At 35.3% G+C, this 19,559-nt stretch overlaps 1 protein-coding gene across 1 annotated transcript in view; it reads right to left on the reverse strand.

Moving 5' to 3' along the window:
- The window catches only part of LOC150083829 (uncharacterized), a 607,249-nt gene that overhangs the window by 319,684 nt on the left and 268,006 nt on the right, over window positions 1-19,559 (reverse strand). Inside the window, exons 23-25 of the mRNA XM_090375392.1 lie at window positions 18,549-18,602; window positions 14,540-14,584; window positions 180-287 (exon numbers count right to left, since the gene is read on the reverse strand). Coding sequence (XP_090231518.1) covers window positions 180-287; window positions 14,540-14,584; window positions 18,549-18,602 — 207 coding nt within the window. The remainder of the gene's footprint in view (window positions 1-179; window positions 288-14,539; window positions 14,585-18,548; window positions 18,603-19,559) is intronic.

Consider the following 19,559-nt stretch of genomic DNA (forward strand, 5'->3'; position numbering starts at 1 on the left):
CAGAAACCGATGCGCCAACAACTAACAAAAAAAAAAAAAAGAAGTAGGTAGGCTTATATTTCTGTTACATTTAAACCATCTTTACTTCTTATAATATATGCTTAAAAATATATATTAAATATACTTTCCAAGGACAAGACAGTTAAAATAAGTTATACAAAATATAGTTATCGAAATACCTTAGGTCCTTCGGGTCCTTCTAGTCCAGCACTTCCATCAAGTCCAGTAGGTCCAATATCACCTTTAGGTCCATAATCACCTTTTTGACCCTCAGGTCCTCTAGAACCCTTAAACACAAAGTGTAAATTAATATAATCTGCTTTCCTTTTCTTTTCAAATTTATATGAGCAAAATAAATTAGTGTCATGTAAATTTTTAAAATAGGTGAAGCTGATGAAATTGATCTCAGAAATCAATAATAGGATACTTTACTACAGATAAATAATCATAATAATAATCTAACAATGTATTATGTTAATGAGCTGGTAAAGATAAAAGGTACCATCATAATTAACCAACTAAATGTATATATATACATTAAGGAGAAACAAATAATACTTAAAATCTTGAAATATATGAATAATAAGTTTTAAAGATATCTATTTTTGAAGAATTGTAGTAGAGCTCTTATTGAAAATACCGTATTTCTTCGATTGTAAGATGCACTTTAATTTCAGTACTTTAATTTCAGAAAAAAGCTTTGATTCTAAGAAAAAATAAATAAATAAAATAAAACGCTAAAATAAATCTAACAAATATTTTTATTATAATAGAATTCAATTTACTAACAACAATAGTACCGGCATTTTCAGTAGGTATATTATTCATCACTTCCTTCTGAATCTTCTGAGCCATCAATATCTGCATCTGAATCAATATCAGAGTCTACTTCACATTCAGGGTCAGATTCTTCTGAGCCATCGTTATCTTCATTATTCCATAATATATCATCTTCTGAGACATCGAGAGTGTTGGTGATGCAACATTTTTTAAATGAGTGCTTTACTATTCTTTCTGGGATCAGCTTCCAAGCTGTTGAATGATACCCATTCTGCCAATTTTGATGCCGGCACTTTCTTAATTTTTACAGAAGGTGTCAGTGGAAGGTTGTCAGTTGCTCCAGGGATATGCGGTGGTCATTCCCTGACCTTTCCGCATCCTCCATATTTGGTGGTCACTGGCTCGAACCCCGGTCTAATCAAGAAGCGTGTGCTATGCACTGCTGCTCCAGCCCACCTAGCTACGGAGGCGCCAACTCAAGTAATCCTTAAATGGTTTGTTGACTGAAACGTCGAATGGCTGCAGTTGGCTAGTCATGCCACCAGGAATCACAACCAAGTCACCACATTTTTGCACAATTTTATTTTTGACACGTTCGGACAAATGTCTGCAAAATGCATCAAGTACTAGCATGCTAGGTGAGTTACAAAGACTTCCAGGATGTCTATTCCACACAATGTTTAGCCAGTCTTCCATAAGCTCTGCCAACATCCTTCCATTTTTTTGTGCACGCACAATAATATCTTTGGGGGAAATTTCATTCTTCAGTATGGTTTTTCTATTTAAAATTAAATATGGTGGCCACTTTCGACCATCAGCGGTGATGCATAGCATCACCGCTGATGGTCGAAATCACAGTAATACACTACTTTTCGTAGCCCATTCTTATAATCTTGATTTCTTTAGCATCTTTAGCATTGACTGTGTAATTTCAAGGCATGTCGAAGAAGACTGGGGTTTCATCAGCATTTCCAATTTGACTAAACTCATAGTTTCTTTTTTTCCTTAATTTCATCACCTGTTGCTGAAAGTTAATCAGCTTCTGTTGAAAGTCTGCAGGAATTTTTTGACACATAGATGTTTGGCGCCTTAACGATAATCCACTACAATGCATGAGTCTGTCGCACCAGCCTTGACTGCCTTTAAAAATTATTTTCTCTATTCTGAGGGACATGGCAATTTCTCCAGCTTTCAATTGCATGGCTTGTCGAGTGATGGGTAATCCTTTTGGTGTGTCTCCATTACAAAATGTATCACAGCTTCATTGACTTGTGGAAATCTTGTGACTTGTGGTGGTTGTTGCTTTGCATGAAAATATGAATTGCGATCATTTTTCCAATGACGAACATTTACTTCACTAATGTCAAAATGTCGACCCACAGCTCTATTTCCATGTTCTTTTGCATACACAATAACTTTTCGTTTCAATGCGCCTTCGTAATGCAATCTTTTTGACATTTTAATGTGCAGTAAGGGAAAAAAATTAAAGAAATACGTAAATCCACTTCTTACGTACTTTTGAAGATACCAACAAAACTTCCTAGTTTTCGCTGAGTGAGCTCCACTATAATGAAATAACGGTGGCTTCACATTTCAAAAGCACATATAATCACCGATGCCTCTTTATTCTCCGATGGAATTGGAGAATGCGATAATGGTAAAACTTGGAGGCGGGATTTCCATGTAAAAACGAAACACGTGGTGCTGTGAAACGCGTGAAAATTCAAAAAAAAAACTGCAATTGTAAGACAGCATCAATTCTAAGACGCACCCCAGTTTATAGGGGGGGGGGGGAAAAAAAGTGCGTCTTAGAATCGAAGAAATACAGTAATAATGGCATGATTAGTAACAACATTAACATAACTTATAAATATTTTCTAAATAGTACAATGTAGGTACTATTTAGCTGAAAGGTAAGCTGAAAAGTAATGCCTCTTACTGCATAATTTTGAAGGAATAGAGATGAATCATGAAGGGGAAAAAATGCACCCATGCACCCATACATAAAAAAAAATCATCTTTAAATTGATATATCATTTTTCTAAACACATTCCACCTTACTCACATTTTGTACAGTATTTAACAATCTGATTCTTTTTTCTTTTGAGCATATCAAACGTATCAATATACTACACTGAATTGCCTGTAATCTTGCCCCTCTTTTCAAAAATTCAAAGTGAAGAGCAACTCCACAGTCAACATCACTATGCTGGTTGATTCTCAGACTTTGAATTTTTTTTGGATGTGATGTATTTTAGGCCAAAATTTTTTGGAAGAAACTATTAGTTACATGGTATGGGATGTGAAAATTTAGTTTAACCCTTGTCCAGATAAACATGTCTCTCAGACACTTCAGAGAATAAAATTTTTTCCTCATGAGCCTTTGCGTAATCTTTCAGCAGTTTGTAACTATTGTATTTATATATATTTCCATTATATTTACAAAAATTAAATGAAATAGACTATTTATATTTTTAAAGCACTAACACTAAGTGTGTCTACTGGACATATCGGCAAGGTTTTTGTAAGCAAAGTGATTTGTATATATGATGTCGGTAATTCTTTGACCGCAAATGCACAAAGAATTAATTCTGTTTGTTGATAAACACACTTAGGTAGTATTTGATAAATAAAATTCGTTAATAATACTGCCTCTAGGTTCTCATTCTTATATTATTTGTTGCGAGTGAGAATGATAGTGAGATCTGTTTGAGATTCACAGGCATTTTTGTGTTTTTATGGGTATAAGTCATGTAAATATAATTGTTGTGTATAAAAATTTGATTATAATATGATAATTAATGATTATATTAATCATTAATTATTATATTATAATCATTAATGATTATAATATGATACATTAGTGATCTTAAATTATAGGAGAAAACCTCATACCTTTTTAGTAGGCTGTTAATCTCTCAACACTCAATTGCAAATGATTATAATATGAACCCCCCCAGTCATAAATAAATCAAATTAAAATAGTTTTAATTAAAATAATCATGCCTTCAACTCTCATATATCACGTCAAGCAAATCGGAAAGAATTACGGAAAGACAGCAGCCACCAACCTCCAAAAACCAACCAACATCACATGCCTCCATGAGAACTGAAAAACAATTGTCGCAAAAACCTAAAAATGATGAAACAAATAAATATCCATTAATTCACACATAAATTAAACTTTAAAACCATTTTATAACTTCTTTTAAGAGACTACCTTATTCGGTTTGTTACCGTGTTCACAAGAAGTACAAAAGTGATTCGCGAATGATATCCCCCCCCCCCTGTTTTATATAAAATTAAGTTGTTAGATGTCGTTAATTTTATATAAAACAGGGGGGGGATATCATTCGCAAATCACTTTTGTACTTCTTGTGAACATGGTAACAAACCGAATAAGGTAGTCTCTTAAAGAAGCTATAAAATGGTTTTAAAGTTTAATTTATGTGTGAATTAATGGATATTTATTTGTTTCATCATTTTTAGGTTTTTGCGACAATTGTTTTTCAGTTCTCATGGAGGCATGTGATGTTGGTTGGTTTTTGGAAGTTGGTGGCCACCGTCTTTCCGTAATTCTTTCCGATTCGCTTGACATGACATGAGAGTTGAAGGCATAATTATTTTAATTAATAGCTATTTTAATTTGATTTATTTATGACTATGCACAGGGAGTAGGTTCATATTATAATCATTTGCGATTGAGTGTTGAGAGATTAACAGTCCTACTAAAAACGTATAGAGTTTCTCCTATAATTTAAGATTATTATAATAATAGGACTTATTGGGGTTCATAGTCCTTTTTGATTTAAATTGATACGTTAATGATTATATTATTATTATTATCCTTATATTATTTCTCCCTGATTGGGGGTTCCACCTCGTGACGGGTATTGCTACCAAGTACACAGGGTGGTTGTTGTTATGTCTGGTGTTACTGTTGGTCGAGGAACTCTCTGACTATCCTACAGGTGTTCAGGATTGCAACTTTCTGGAGTTCCTTGTAGGTGTTCGCTGGGATACCTATTGCTGCTAGGCTGTTATTTAGGGTCTTTGGCACCATACCTGTGGTTGACGTGATGATCGGGATGGTCGTTACTTGTTCCATATGCCACATCTCTTTGATCTCCTGTCTTAGGTTCGTGTACTTCCTGATTTTTTCCCCCATGGGTTTTCTGCAGGTTGCCAGTGTTGGGTACCGCTATGTCAATCAGACAGGTAGTCTTTTCCTTCTTGTCCACAAGGGTTATGTCCGGTCTGTTGTGCGGGATTGTCCTATCTGTTATTATGGCGCGGTCCCAGTACAGTTGTGGGTTGGGGTCTCTAGTACAGTCTGTGGTTCTTACTTGTAGTATGGTACACTTTCTTTGGTCAACTGGTATTTCCTCGCTAGCTTCTGATGTACTATCCTTGCTACCTGTGAGTGTACTCAGTCTGGGTGATTACCTTGCATCCTGCGGTGATGTGTTAGATCGTTTCTGAGGCCAGGTGGCATTGTCGACATGTATCATCAGACACTCTGGGCTCCTTGGCGATGTATTTTCTATAATTTTTGGTGTTCATTACCTGGTCTTGGATGGTGAGCATGAATTCTTCACTCTCAGGGAAGAGCGTCTCGTTCGTGAGCCATGCATTGGAAGTAGTTTTATCTATGTGATCTTGGTGGAGATAATTGTAGTGTCTGCCATGGAGTGTCTTCTCTGCCCATCTTTCTAGCTTTGTTTGTACCTCCTGGTTGGGGAAGGGACTCCTCGTTTAGGCTGAGTGGGGTATACCGCTTGGCTATCTTCCTTATGGCCTGGTGGAGTGCTGCTGTGTATTTCTGGAAGTAATCCTTCAGGTTAACTATCGCTGTCTTCTGTTGCTCAATGAGGTCTCTCAGGCCCCTTCCTCCTTCTTCCCAGGCAACTGTCAGTCTCTCCACGGCAGATCTCAGGTGGTGTTGGCAGCTCTTGGTCATCATCGTCTGTCCACGTCTTTCTCGTGATATCCTCCAGCTCGGTGTTAGTCCAATCTATGACTCCAAAGGAGTATGTTAGTACTGGAGCTGCATAGGTGTTTATGGCTTTAACTGTGTTCCCTCCATTCAATTTTGCTTTCAGCAGGTTTCTTAGCCTCTGATGGTATTTTTCCGTCAGGCAGGCCTTAATTTTCTTGTGCTGTAACTGCTGAGCCTGCATCATCCCCAAGTATTTGTAGGCCCCTCCCTCTGCCATGGCTTCAATCACTTTACCAGTCTGCAGCTGGTAGTTCCGGTTGACTACTTTTCCCTGGTGCAATCCGTGGGTCTTGCATTTGTCTAGACCAAATTCCATCCTAATATCATTGCTGAATTCTTCGGTGATCTGGAGTAGTTGCTGGAGGTGCTTCTCGGTTCCCACGTAGAGCTTGATGTCATCTATGTACATCAGGTGGGTGAGGGTGTACAGGTTCTTCCTTCCTTCCTTGAGGTTATATCCGTACTTGCTACTTTTCAGCATGGTGGATAGCGGGTTAAGTGCTAGACAGAACCACAATGGGCTCAGGACATCTCCCTGAAAGATTCCTCTCTTGATGGGGATTGGTCTGGTTGTGATGTTTTCGACCTTAATGGTGGTACTCCATTTTGCCATCGTTTCTCCTAGGAAGTTTTCTCTATTGGATTGACTTTGTAGATCTTCAGCGCCTCTATTAGCCAGCTATGAGGCACGGAGTCAAAGGCCTTACGGTAATCGATGTAGGATGTGTACACGTTGCGGCGCTTCTTGTAGACTTGCTCCATAACTGCGGCATCTATGGTTAATTGCTTCTTGTATCCTTTGCTCAGCCACTTGCATCCTTTCTGCTGTTCGGCCATTATGTTCTGGCTCTCCAAGTGGTCTGATATCTTCCTGGTTATGCAGCTGGTCAGGATCTTGTACATTGTTGGGAGGCAGGTGACTGGCCTATATTTTGCCGGGTTTCTTGTATCTTCATCTTTAGGCTTCAGATATGTGATTCCTTGAGTGAGAAACTTCGGGATTGTCTCTTGGTGCTTTATCATTCGGGTGAACTGCTCTGCCAGGTGCTTGTGTGTGTGTGCAAGTGAGCTTCTTGTACCAGTAGTTGTGGACATTATCTATTCCTGGAGTTTGCCAGTTGTGAGAGTTCTTGATCATCCGTTTTACTTCTTCCCGAATCTCCCACCCTTTCATTTCTTGTAGGTCCTTGATTTTCTTGCGTTCTAGTTCTATCCAGGGCGCTCGGCTGTTATGTCTTACTTCCCTGCTCCACATGTTTCCCCAGAACTCCTCAATCGTCTTCTTCTCGGGTGGTCCATTCCCTTCTTTCCCATCTTTTCTGAAATTCCTGTAGAAGCCTCTTTGGTCCTCATTGAAGATTCGGTTGTTTATTTTCCTCTGGGAGCTCTCTTTGTATCGCCGTAGTTTCTTGCTGAGTGCAAGGAGGTTCTGCTTCAATGTGTCCAAGTACTCTCCTATTCTCTGATTTTTTGTCTCATGTTTGTTGTGAACGCTGTCTTTCTTGAGGATTCTCTTCACTTTTCCAATTAATTTCTTACTCGTATTGCCCCATTGGTACTGGGTCAATTGGCCTATCTGACTCTTAATTCTTCTATCTTCTGCTGATGTCTTCTTTCCTAAGCTGGTGGTTCCTTCTGTTTTCGGTTCTTCTGCTGCTGGTCTCTCGCTTCTATCCCGTTAATCCTCGTGGCTACTACCGCAGCACAATACACGGCTGTGTGGATGGCCTCCAGTGTTGCACCATTGCTGTCGAGGTAATGCGGTATTATATGCCGATTCAGGTGGTCTGCAACTCTCCACAAGGTTCTATTTGGCCTCTGCTTCGGTATCATGTGAGTCTTTGTGGGGTCCATTCCTTCGAATTCTGTTAGGGCCTTCTTCCACTCATCCTCTATTCTGGATATCATGACCTCATCTCTTTCCACTTCAGCTGCTGGGGGTGGTATTTCTTCTTGCTCTCCCTCCTCTGGTTCGGTGGTGGTATGTTCTTCCTCCTGTGGTTCCGTATTCTTTAACCTTTGTAGTCCTGCTTGATTTTTTCCAAGATTGCAGGAACTATCAGGTTCTTCGTGACGCTGGTCCTTCTCTGGTCCGCTATTCGCTGTTCAGTGACCTGAATATCCGGGAATCATTCCAGCCACTAGGTATGTAGTCTATCATTATTATTATTATTATTACTATTATTAACACGTTGACTGCCATGTCGGCCGCATATGTCCAACACCATTATGTTTTTCAGGCGCTGCTTCAAACATATATTGCAGACACCCACTGTTTCAATGGGAGCTGCATCAGCTGTATAGTGCTGACGATTGTTGGAAATTTACATTCTTTTTGAAAAGTGTGACTTTTGTTGGAAATTTACATTCTTTTTGAAAAGTGTGACTTTTGTTGGAAATTTACATTCTTTTTGAAAAGTGTGACTTTTGTTGGAAATTTACATTCTTTTTGAAAAGTGTGGCCTCCGGTGATACATGTGATAAAATTTGCATGCCGCTATGAGAAAAAAAAGCAAGTAACTGGTCATTATTTAAAAATTCTTTATTATTACTAATTTTATAATTACAAAATTATGAAGATTTATGGTTTCCGGTATTTCAGAAACTCTTTTCCCCTTTCTGCTAGCAACTGATCTTCCTTCCGACTTTCAATTTTGCGTAACAAAAAATGTACATCCTTCTAACTTTATTGTTGTCTGCATCAAATTTTGTCATTAGTAATGAATGTTACCATATTTTGGCTTTTCACGTTTCTTCTTCCATTCTATATTTAGCAAATCCGTAACTACCTCTTCCTGAAAGTTTCTTATTTTTATTTGTTTTTGCATGGTACTCTTGTATACCGTGTACGCATTGACAACTGATATTCCAAGTATATATTCTATCGCTAATTTCCGGTACCACTTTACCCCCTTTCTTAGCGTTGTGGCATACAAACCCATTTGATCTGACAGATCAATGCCTGCAAGCATCCCAAGAAATGGTTGATGGACCCTCCACCAGTAAAGACTGGTGGAGGGTCCATCAACCATTTCTTGGGATGCTTTGTTGTTAGTAGTCTCACATCTCAAGCATCTCACCACTTTAGAACAATAATTACATTTTTTTCTTCCTTGATGATCATCTCCCCTTTATTTAGCATTGAGTACATGGCTTCTTTGGGCATAAATTTTTTATTCGCTCGTAATGTACCAACATGAGTTTTTTGATGAAGAAACGATAATGCTAGATGGTAGCTGTATAAAAATTGTCTATGTACAAGACACGACCTTCATTTAGAAGTCCTTGCAATAACCCTTTGCAGTTAAACCTGCAGATTTTATATAATTTTCAGATTTACCTGAATAGATCTTGCTTGAACAGGTATATCCTTCAGTGGAACATAACTTGAACAGCTTGATTCCGTACCTGTGTGCTTTATTTGGTATATACTGTTGGAATATCAGTCTGTCCCTCCAAGGAATAAGAGTTTCGTCAATGACGAAATCTTCACAGGGGAAAAATGTTTTCTGATATTTCAGCTGCAAAACATCTATCAAGTGTTGTATCTTACTGAGCCTGTCCCCTGGAATAGTGGTTTTACTGTCTGAAAAGTGAATGAGGCACAACAATTCAAATCTGTTGCAAGACATAATTTTTGTTACTAAGTTATTCTTATAGATAAGTTTGGTTGAACAGTAAGACGCAATACTGCCCAACCTTACTAGTCGCATCCACATAAGAAGCCCGTAAAACTTTCTCATCTCATCAGCAATTGTTGAAACCCACTTTTTTAGATGACTCTGCTGCAAAGCTCGGGTACTCTGAATTTTCTGTTCAGCATATCTGTTTGTTTCTGTTACAATAAGATTTATTACTTCATCAAAAAATAATGAAAATGCCTCAAGATGAGTAATGTTTCTTGATACATCTATTTGCAGTTCCAATTTGCCTGTAAAATCAAATCTTTTTTGGTGTCCTTCCTATTCAGTCCATTCAATAGCTTCATTTGTTTCAGTCGCTTCAATCTCAGGTTCTTTGGTCTTTTCAAATTGCTCATCAGTGTTTTCTTTTGCAATCCAGTCTTGAAGCACTTCTTCAATATTTTCCGGTATTTCAGTAACTCCTTCATTTGAAGAAATATCCCAGTCAGGATCTTTTACCGAATCATCAGAGCTGAAATCTTCTTTTTCATCTTCAGAACTACTACTAAGATTTTCAGCAATTTCTCTTAGTTCCTCTTCTTTCAGTAATTTTCTTTTAGCCATTGCTTTTTAGATTTTTTTTTTTTTTTTTTTACAACACACTTGTACAAACTTATGGAGAAACACAAACACAATAATAATGGGGATAATACAATGCGCTAACGAACTTGTTTTCACAAAATATCTAACAATACTGACATTGTGATGTTTGAGAGTTTATTTTATCGCGATTAGTTTTATTGCATTGCGTGCCATGCATGCAATAAACTAATCACAAACGACCTTCACATGTATGCTGTAATAGTGTCACACATTATGTGGCTGACACGGCTTGTCAAGAAATAAAGTAACCTACCAGGTCACGTCGGCCACATATATGCGACACAAAAAAAAAACCTCTTTCTTGATATTTTAAGCGAAAAAATGGCTTAACACTGACATTACAATATTTATTTTAGAATTACTAATCAAATTATTTACTAAATATTTTTTGGCCTTGGGGGATTTTTTTTTCCTTAAACTAGCTTAGCAGTCAACGTGTTAAAAAAGTTTTCCTCCTAGTGATATTTATTCAAGCCAATGGGAGAAGAGGGTGGAGCAATTACGTCACTACAAATGACAGGTAAATAATTACATTGGTCATTTTGTTGGCCATGTAATTATTTATGTGGCCAACAACGGCGGTAAGCTGTGATGACTACATTTATACGTGCTCTCAAAGGTCAGTGCTAAATAGTTTATACATATGGTTTTAAGGTGTTTATTTTAAATTCTTTTGTGTAATTCAATATAGTGTGATAAGCTTCATCTGATTAGACTATTTATAATCATGGAAAGGTAATATTTATGCTAAATTTATGATAATTCTGTTTTGGCCATTAGAGCATTCTTTGTTCTAACTGTCAATTCCAGCTGTCTATGCTTAAGCATAGCACTGGTATTTGAAAGTTTGAAGAGCTGCTTTTTAAATTCTACAAGCTATGAATGCTGGGAACTTTAATTAGGTGGAGGGGTTTGTCACATTGATTAGTTGTATCTAATTTTGTGACAAAACATCACCTTATTGGAAAAGATATAGCTTTTTTAAAGACTTTGATTTTTAATTAGTAAAGGCCTATATGGCCACATAATAATGCCCCCGCTGGAGAAACTCATGGTGACCTACTTCAGTATTTTTCACCAGAAAATTTTATGAATGAACTGAAGAATCTTAGAAACATCACAGGAAGTGAAGATCAAGCTACAATTGACGTATTTCAGTCAGGTAATGTGATCCAATTTATTGGAAAAATCGATAATGCTAGGAAAGGTCAGTGGAACAAGAAGAGGTCAGCAAAGCACACGTTGGCTTGACACCATCAAGAGCAACACTGGCATGAACATGAAGGACTTGAAGAAGCTGTTGAAGACCAGACAGCATGGAGGCAGCTCGCACAAAGTCTCTGAAAGTCGGCTGCGACTGAACAGATGAAAACAACAAACAATAATGTTATTATTATACAAATAATAACAAAACTATAAAAATATTTACAAAAAACTAAAATATTTACAAAATACTAAACTATTTACAATCATACCTTATATCAGGACGATAGGTTCCTTCATCAGCTGACATTAATATGCAAAAAACATTACAATAGAACATCAAATGATGCCGGGAGTGGTCATGTATTAGACAGTGAAGCATGTGCACAAGGTTGGTAATGCTAAATGGAAGAAACACAAATGGGTTACTGGGCAGAATCAGACAGTTGCTGTTGACAATTCAGAGCACGTATGTGGGATGCATGCCAACGTTCGTTGCATTGCAAGACAACTGCCTCCATAACATTCACCAACCTCATGCACATGCTTCAGTCATGACCTCGCCTGGCATCATTCCATTGTAATGTTTTTTGTATATTAATGTCAGCTGATGAAGGGACCCATCATCCTGATATAGTTTGTATATTTGTAAATTGTTTAGTATTTTGTGAATATTTTAAATATTTGTATAGTTTGTAAATCTATTAGTTAAATATTTTCTTTCAGATGCAACAATATCCTGTTCTTTCAGATGCAACAATATTCCTCATGCATTATGGAAACTGAAGCAAAAGGACTTTTCCTAAGTGATATATATGTAAACGCAGGTAAATAATTATATAGTGATATTTATTCCACTTTGAGAATGTCACATAGTGTTGGTGGGGTAGCCAATGGGAGAAGAGGGTTGCAGGTCACATGGTACAAGTGAGCAGGGCAATTACATCACCTCTAATGCACAGGTAAATAATTACATAGGTCATTTCCTGATTTGATATCAATCAGTGCGTTTGGACAGGTGTGTCTTTTATGTAGAAAACATTTGACTTACTCCGTCATACCTCTATATTTTACATAGAAAAGCATGCATGGGGGTTGGCGAGCAAGGATAGCAGGGACGAAGCCCACTAGTTGTTATTATTATTATAATATTATTGTTATCATATTATTATATTTTTATTATTACAAAAAATTAAAGACAGACAGAGACTGATAACAGAAAAAGAATAGCAGGGGGCAACAGATAATTTAGGCACCTCTGTAGCCAGGTGGGTAGGAGCAGCAGTGCATAGCACACGCTTCTTGATTAGATCGGGGTTCGAGCCCGTGATCACCAAATACGGAGGATGCGGAAAGGTCAGGGAATGACCACTGCATATCCCGGAGCAATATGGCCTTAGTTGCTAATGCTCCTTAAAACCGAAAACTAAAAAACAACTGGATTTATCTGATATTGAATATGAAGATAATGAAAACAATGCCAATATTCTAGAGAAGCCAGAAGATGTTATAGATCTATCTGAATCTCACCATTGTTCTACTGCATCTGAAGTAAGCAACATTATGCATCAAGATGAACTGGATATCGAGCAGTTGGATTTAAATAAAATGATTAGAAGGGTTGGAACAGAATGGTCTAGCTTTCTTCAGTCTTTCAGTCGAAATCTGACATATAACATCGTTAAAGGACTCATCAGTAAAATAATTCTACCTCTGGAAAAATTTTTGGAAGATCCTATAGGCGCTTTTTTTTTTTTTAACTTTTAAGCAATCACATCATCAGTGACATTATCAAATTTGGTAATATGGAAGCAAAACATGATAAAAAAGATCCCAATATAAAATGGAAAAAGTGACAATATTGAAATATATGCATATTTGTAACTTCTCATACTGTAAGACTTCTAAAACAAAATTTTATGGAGTCCAAAATGTCTACCAATATTTAGAGCAACCATAGGTTAAAAACATTGACAAGATTTTTAAGATTAGATGACAAAATAGCTAGGAGGGAATGAAAAAGGAAAGATAAATTTGCACCATTCACAGATTTAGATCTAGCTTATCAATTATTATCCAAGGGCTTGACAGTTGTCAGAGGTGTAAGGAAGAACAAAAGATTCATTCCTCAAAAATTTTTACCCAATTGATTCAGGGCTGAAAATTCTTTTTTATTCAGTTTCATGAAAAAATGTGCCTTAGCATTGTACATACAAAAACAAAACAAATCTGTGATTTTTCTCTCTAATATGCATCATTCACAAATATCAATAATGAAAAAATTAATAAACTTAAAATTATTTTGCAATATAATTAAAACAAAGGAGGCATCAATTCTTTAGATCAACTAGTACATGAATATACGAGTAAACAAACTAAGTAATAGTTGACCATATGTGTTTTTTGTACACATGGTTATGGTGGCTTATATATTATTCACCAACTTATATCCAGACTGGAATAAAAACGAACAACATAAAACAAAGATTATTTTTGACTTCAGAAACAGAAAACTTGGTCAAGCCACTCAAAAAATGAAGACAAATATTACATAAAACATAAATCGAGAGTTACATAAAACAACAATGAGAACTATTTCAGAGTTTGTTCATCGATTCAGTGAGGTTCTACTAGTAAAATTGAAGATTTTGCCCATAAAAAAACAAAACAAAAAAAGATGTTATATATGTCTGACAAAAAGAAACAGAAACCAAAAAAATTTTGTGATACATGTAAGAAAATCATTTCAAATGAACCCTGTTTCAAAATGCTTTTGTAATGATTGTTGCAAAAGTGACATTTAGTAAAAAAGATATATATTGTTATTATTTTCATATTTTGTTATTATACTATGTAAAATAAATGAACATATGTAATATTTCTATTATTAAAAATAAAACTTTGTTCGTGATAAAACAAAACAAATGGAAAATAATGAAAACATACAAACTTTTTATGAATATAACAAAAATTATCATTAAAAAACATTATTTATAATCTGGCATCTGTCGGACTCACCTCATCCGTTAGTGTTCGAAAATTAGTTTATCTGGATTAAAGGGGGAAGGGAGAGAGTGTTTCACTACAGAATCATGCTAAATCATTAAATTAAGAAAATAATATGGACTAGATCAAGATCTATATGATATAACAAACAGTAAGGCTAAAAGTCATTTTCTAGGATGATATTCAGTTGTGTACGTGTGTTTGCATTTATATAAATATTAATTTAATTAGAAAGAGGAATATGTATTAGAATAAATATTACTACCTTTTCACCTTTCTCTCCTGCCGATCCTCTTACACCTTGATCTCCCTAAAGAAAATAAAAATAAAATAAATATCTTTAGATATTGCTCTACTTGAAGGGGGGGGGGATCTACCACTTTAGCATATCTATATTACAAGCACCGCAAACATTTGGTGGAGGTGGTGGTGGTGCTTCCTTTTTCATTATGTAGCTATGAACCTTCCCCAGCCAAATATCATATTATAGTATTAATATAATTTAGTGTATATATATTTATATATTATATTATGTTCCTTAAAAAAAAAGATGAATACAGCTAAAACAAAAGTAATGATGAACAAGTATGCCACAGAAAGGGATATAATCATTAAAGGAGCAGTAATATAATATACATTATTATTCTATTATAATTGTTATATTATTATTAATATTAATTATTATATAATATATAATAATATAATTAATAAATAATAGAGCTGCAAAGGCTCATAATAATATATTATATAATATTATATAATTTAGTATAGGTAACCCTCGTATAACACGGTTGTTTGATTCCTACAAAATCTCATGTAATGCGAAACCGTGTTATATGGGACTAAGAACCGGTACAAAAAGGGGGGGGTTACATTCCAAAAGTTAACAAAAATACACCATGTTTTTTATAACTATCGGAAACTAAATTTTTATAATAGTAATAACTTAATATTTTAACTTTATTTTTATAATAGTAGTATCTTAAATAGTAATAACTGAACAAACGTCTTACCTTACAAACTGTGAAATATATATGTCAGATAATGTACTTTCATTTAAGTTTCTTCCTCTTCATCGCTGCTAAACACAATCAAACAAGAATGTTTTCTCTGTTGCTGAATATCTTCACCTTCTGAACTTTCTTCTGCAGCATGCTGATTTCGTGTATCTTCTGCTCTCTTCAAAAAATCAGTAACCTGGGTTTGTTTACTTTTTCTTGATAGATCTTTGTAAATTTCATGGTATTGAGCTAAACATTTTTGAAGATCCCTTTTGAACTTTGTGCTCCTTTCAGTCGAAGGATCTGCATTCAAAAAATATGATTCTAATTGCTCAGCTAACTTTATGCCTTCCTGTATGCTTTTTAGTGTAATTCATCCACTAAATTGATTTGGTTTACCTCCGATGCCATTTCCACCAAATCCACTTCGCCAGCCTCTTTTTCTACCAGTAATTCGTGAACGTCTTCAGTAGTCATATCATCAAAACCTTCCCCTCCTACCGACTTAGCAAGTTCTACTATGGCACTAATTCTCTTTTCTGCTGGTTCAACCATATTTTCTGAATGAACTGGCTCTGGCCATACATTTTTCCAACATGCATTTAAATGACAGTTTTACTTCTTTGAGCAATAAAGCTATGATTCCGATACAGTCCACAACAGAAAAATGTTTTCATGCCTCCATCACTTCAATAGATTCAGAATCAATTTTTTCCAAAATCCATTGTAACGATTTTCTGATGTAATGAGCTATAAATCACATATAATGCCTTGATCCAATGGCTGAATTAAAGAAGTTGTATTAGGTGGTAGGAACATTACTTCAACATTTGGATGACTTAAAACTTTTGGATGGCCTGGCGCATTATCCAATAGTAATAAAACTTTGAAATCTAGATTTTTCCGCTTTAAATCTGTAAAATAACAAAAGTTGATCCGTTATGGCACATTTTCAGGAAAAACATGTTCTGGGAAGGGGTTAAATGGTTATAAATTTCTAGTGCCGCTTGTTTAATTACATTTCCATCTAATGGAATCCATTTTTTACTGCTATCGACAATCCAAATGCTTTTTCCATTTTCTCAATTATTGGTGCTCGGGGATGAGCTGTCATATTTGCGGAAATGAAAGATCTAATTTTCTGTTCATTTTTCTTTATGGTCCAGATTGTTGCTTCATTTAAATTCGAACTTTTTGCTATGTATGATAGACCTTTTCCTCTTTTTTAAGGTGATCCAAAATTTGTATCTTTGATTCTAAAGAAATAAATTTTCTTCTGAACAGTGCTTTTTTGCTTTCCATGGACATAATTTAAGGTTGGAATTTAATTCACAACAAAGAACAAAGTTTAGTAATGCATACCCGGAAAAATGAATAAACAATAAAATAAAAACCAAAATAACCTTACAAAAACCTTAAAAGTCACAAACTGCACGCTTCAAAGTCAATTTTTTTATGCTCTCAAACAAGCACAGATCCTAACCCAGGGATCTCTCAAAAAAATACATTAGACCCTTGCTTTACAATTTGTTCGCTGTAATCAAATCACTTTATGATGGACTCTTCATAATAAAATACCGTTTTAAACGGCATTTCTAAAAACAGAAAATAGGAGGCATATTATCCACAGGCTATAAAAGTAAAGATATAAAGCACAAATTTAACTTTATTACTCTACCAATTAACAAAGTTAATTGGTAGAGTAATAAAGGTACATGAAAGTTGGAAGAATACTTTAAAAGATACATGAAAATTGGAAGAATATTTTCCAGTTAGCAAATTAAAAATTAATTTACGTTTACGTACATAGCTTAATTAATATGCACTATAATATGTACATACTAATTGATATTTCTGTTCACTGACTTTTTTTTTTTTTTTTTTGGCTGTAAAATTTAAAACAGTAAAAATGATAAGCAATTAATAACAAATAACAGGGCATGCACAAGTTGCAAGTGAGATATGGAGTAATGAGTTTCTGAAAATTATTTATGTTTTTATATGATTGAATATTTGATGGAAGAGGAAACACGTTTCACCATAATAATGTGAAAACTCACAGAATTCCAACTGTCAGTACTATAGCAAATGCAAGAAGATCGAGTTTACTACCCATTTAATAATTAGATTACACTAACAGAAAAGCCCAATAAAATGGAAAGTGCAAATTGTTTTTATTGTTTTATGGTCATGACCTCCAGCAATGGAATGTGCTTTAGAAAAAAATCACAAAGGCGATAATGACTAGCGAGTCAACAGTGGGGATTCACAAAATGGAATGGAAATGTTGAAAATTACATCTAGCATAATAGCAGGGTTTTCTCGGCACAAAAGCTCAAAATTACTGTGTTATGCGAGATTTCCAGAATTCTAAAACCATGTTAGAGTGAAACTGTGTTGCAGAAGTACAGTGTTTTTGATATTTCTGACTAAAGATGAATATGGCTAAAACAAAAGTAATGATGAACAAGTATGCCACAGAAAGGGATATAATCATTGAAGGAGCAGTAATTGAAAGGGTGGAATCATATACTTATCTGGGACAAGTCATTAGCTGTAATAATAAAAAATGGCTAGAAGTCAAGATAAGGATAAATTTCGGATGATTAGCATTCAGGAAATATAGTCACATACTGAAGAGCAATATCCCAATTTGTCTGAAACGTAAAATAATGAACCAATGTATACTCTCCACTATGACTTATGGAAGTGAAACTTAGGCACTCACCAAAAGAATGGAAGAGAAGCTGAAAACTACACAGTGAAGAATGGAAAGAATTATATTAGGGATAAGACTGTTAGATGAGAAGAAAAGAGAAACACATGGTTAGGCAGAAAACACAAATAAAGGACATTCTTATTAAAACTAAAAAACTGAAATGGACTGAAATAGCTCAAAGACACAATGAGAGATGGACTAAGAAAATAACAGAATGGTACCCAAAAGGAGGCTAACAGACAACAAGGAAGACAATAACAGAGAGGGACAGATAAAATTCATGAGTTCATGGGTATTAAATGAATAGCATTACACAAAACAGAAGAAACTGGAAAGTTGCTGGAGAGGCCTTCATCCTACAGTGGATTGAAAATGGCTGATGATGACGATGAATGCATAATGAATTTTATTCCAAAACTTATATACAGATGTATGTCAGAAAAAGATATTATTTAAATTAAATCACTTAGAGCATAAGTGTACAGCATCTAAGAATAGATTTGGTCTATTATTATTTTTTTTTTTACAGATAGGCTGACAATTAATAAACTTACTTTCACTCCTCTTTGTCCTGGAAATCCCATTGCACCCTGAGAACCTGGAGATCCCTATTTATAAAATATATTGTGAATATATTTATAAATATTTTCACAAATTTTAAATATACTGTGAAAAGAGAATACATAAATATATTCTACTCATTGCACTATAAATATATAGTGACAAATAACAAATTTATAAATACAGAAGTCCTCTTAACCAACCTTCACTTAACTGACTCCATGTTAATTGATGCTACCAGATTTATGCTCTTTAGAACATACTGTTCGATGCTTACAGCACACTGCACTGTGACATGAGCACTGGTTCAGAGTGTACACCATAGCTTTATGTTTTACGTTTCCTGAGATATCAGTTATGTGTTTGTTCCAAACCATGTTTGTACCAGCAGAAATATTATTTATTGTAATTATAGTACTTAATTTAATTAATCTATATAATATAGGTGTAAAAACACCATAGACAATTCTTAAAGGGGAAAAAAACTATGATAGTAGTATAAAAGGTATAATTTCAAAGGCACAATATGTATCTCATATCGTGCTCCTCCTTCACAAAGGGTTACATGTATTTGCACTACCTCAAATAAGTAATACATCACTAATAGAGAAGATTATTGTTACTTATTCTCAGTGGGCACCACCACTCAGACAGCACCGTTTCAAGGCTTGTTGGCCTTTCATTGGTGGGTGGGCAGGCACCCTGGTATTGCAAGCATGACAACCCAATTGTGAAGATAATCCCACAATATGAGAGATGCCAAAAGGTGTACATGATAATGCACAGTTTCATTTAGTCTTATTTAAGCATTATCATGTACACCTTTTGGCATCTCTCATATTGTGGGATTATCTTCACAACTGGGTTGTCATGTTTGCAATACCAGGGTGCCTGCCCACCCACCAATGAAAGGCCAACAAGCCTTGAAATGGTGTCATCTGGGTGGTGGTGGTGGTGGTGGTGCCCACTGAGAATAAGTAACAATAGTTTTCTCTATTAGTGAA

This window comes from Mastigoproctus giganteus, chromosome 6 (genome assembly GCF_048544385.1).
Source record: "Mastigoproctus giganteus isolate SK-2022 chromosome 6, ASM4854438v1, whole genome shotgun sequence".
NCBI lineage: Eukaryota > Metazoa > Arthropoda > Arachnida > Uropygi > Thelyphonidae > Mastigoproctus > Mastigoproctus giganteus.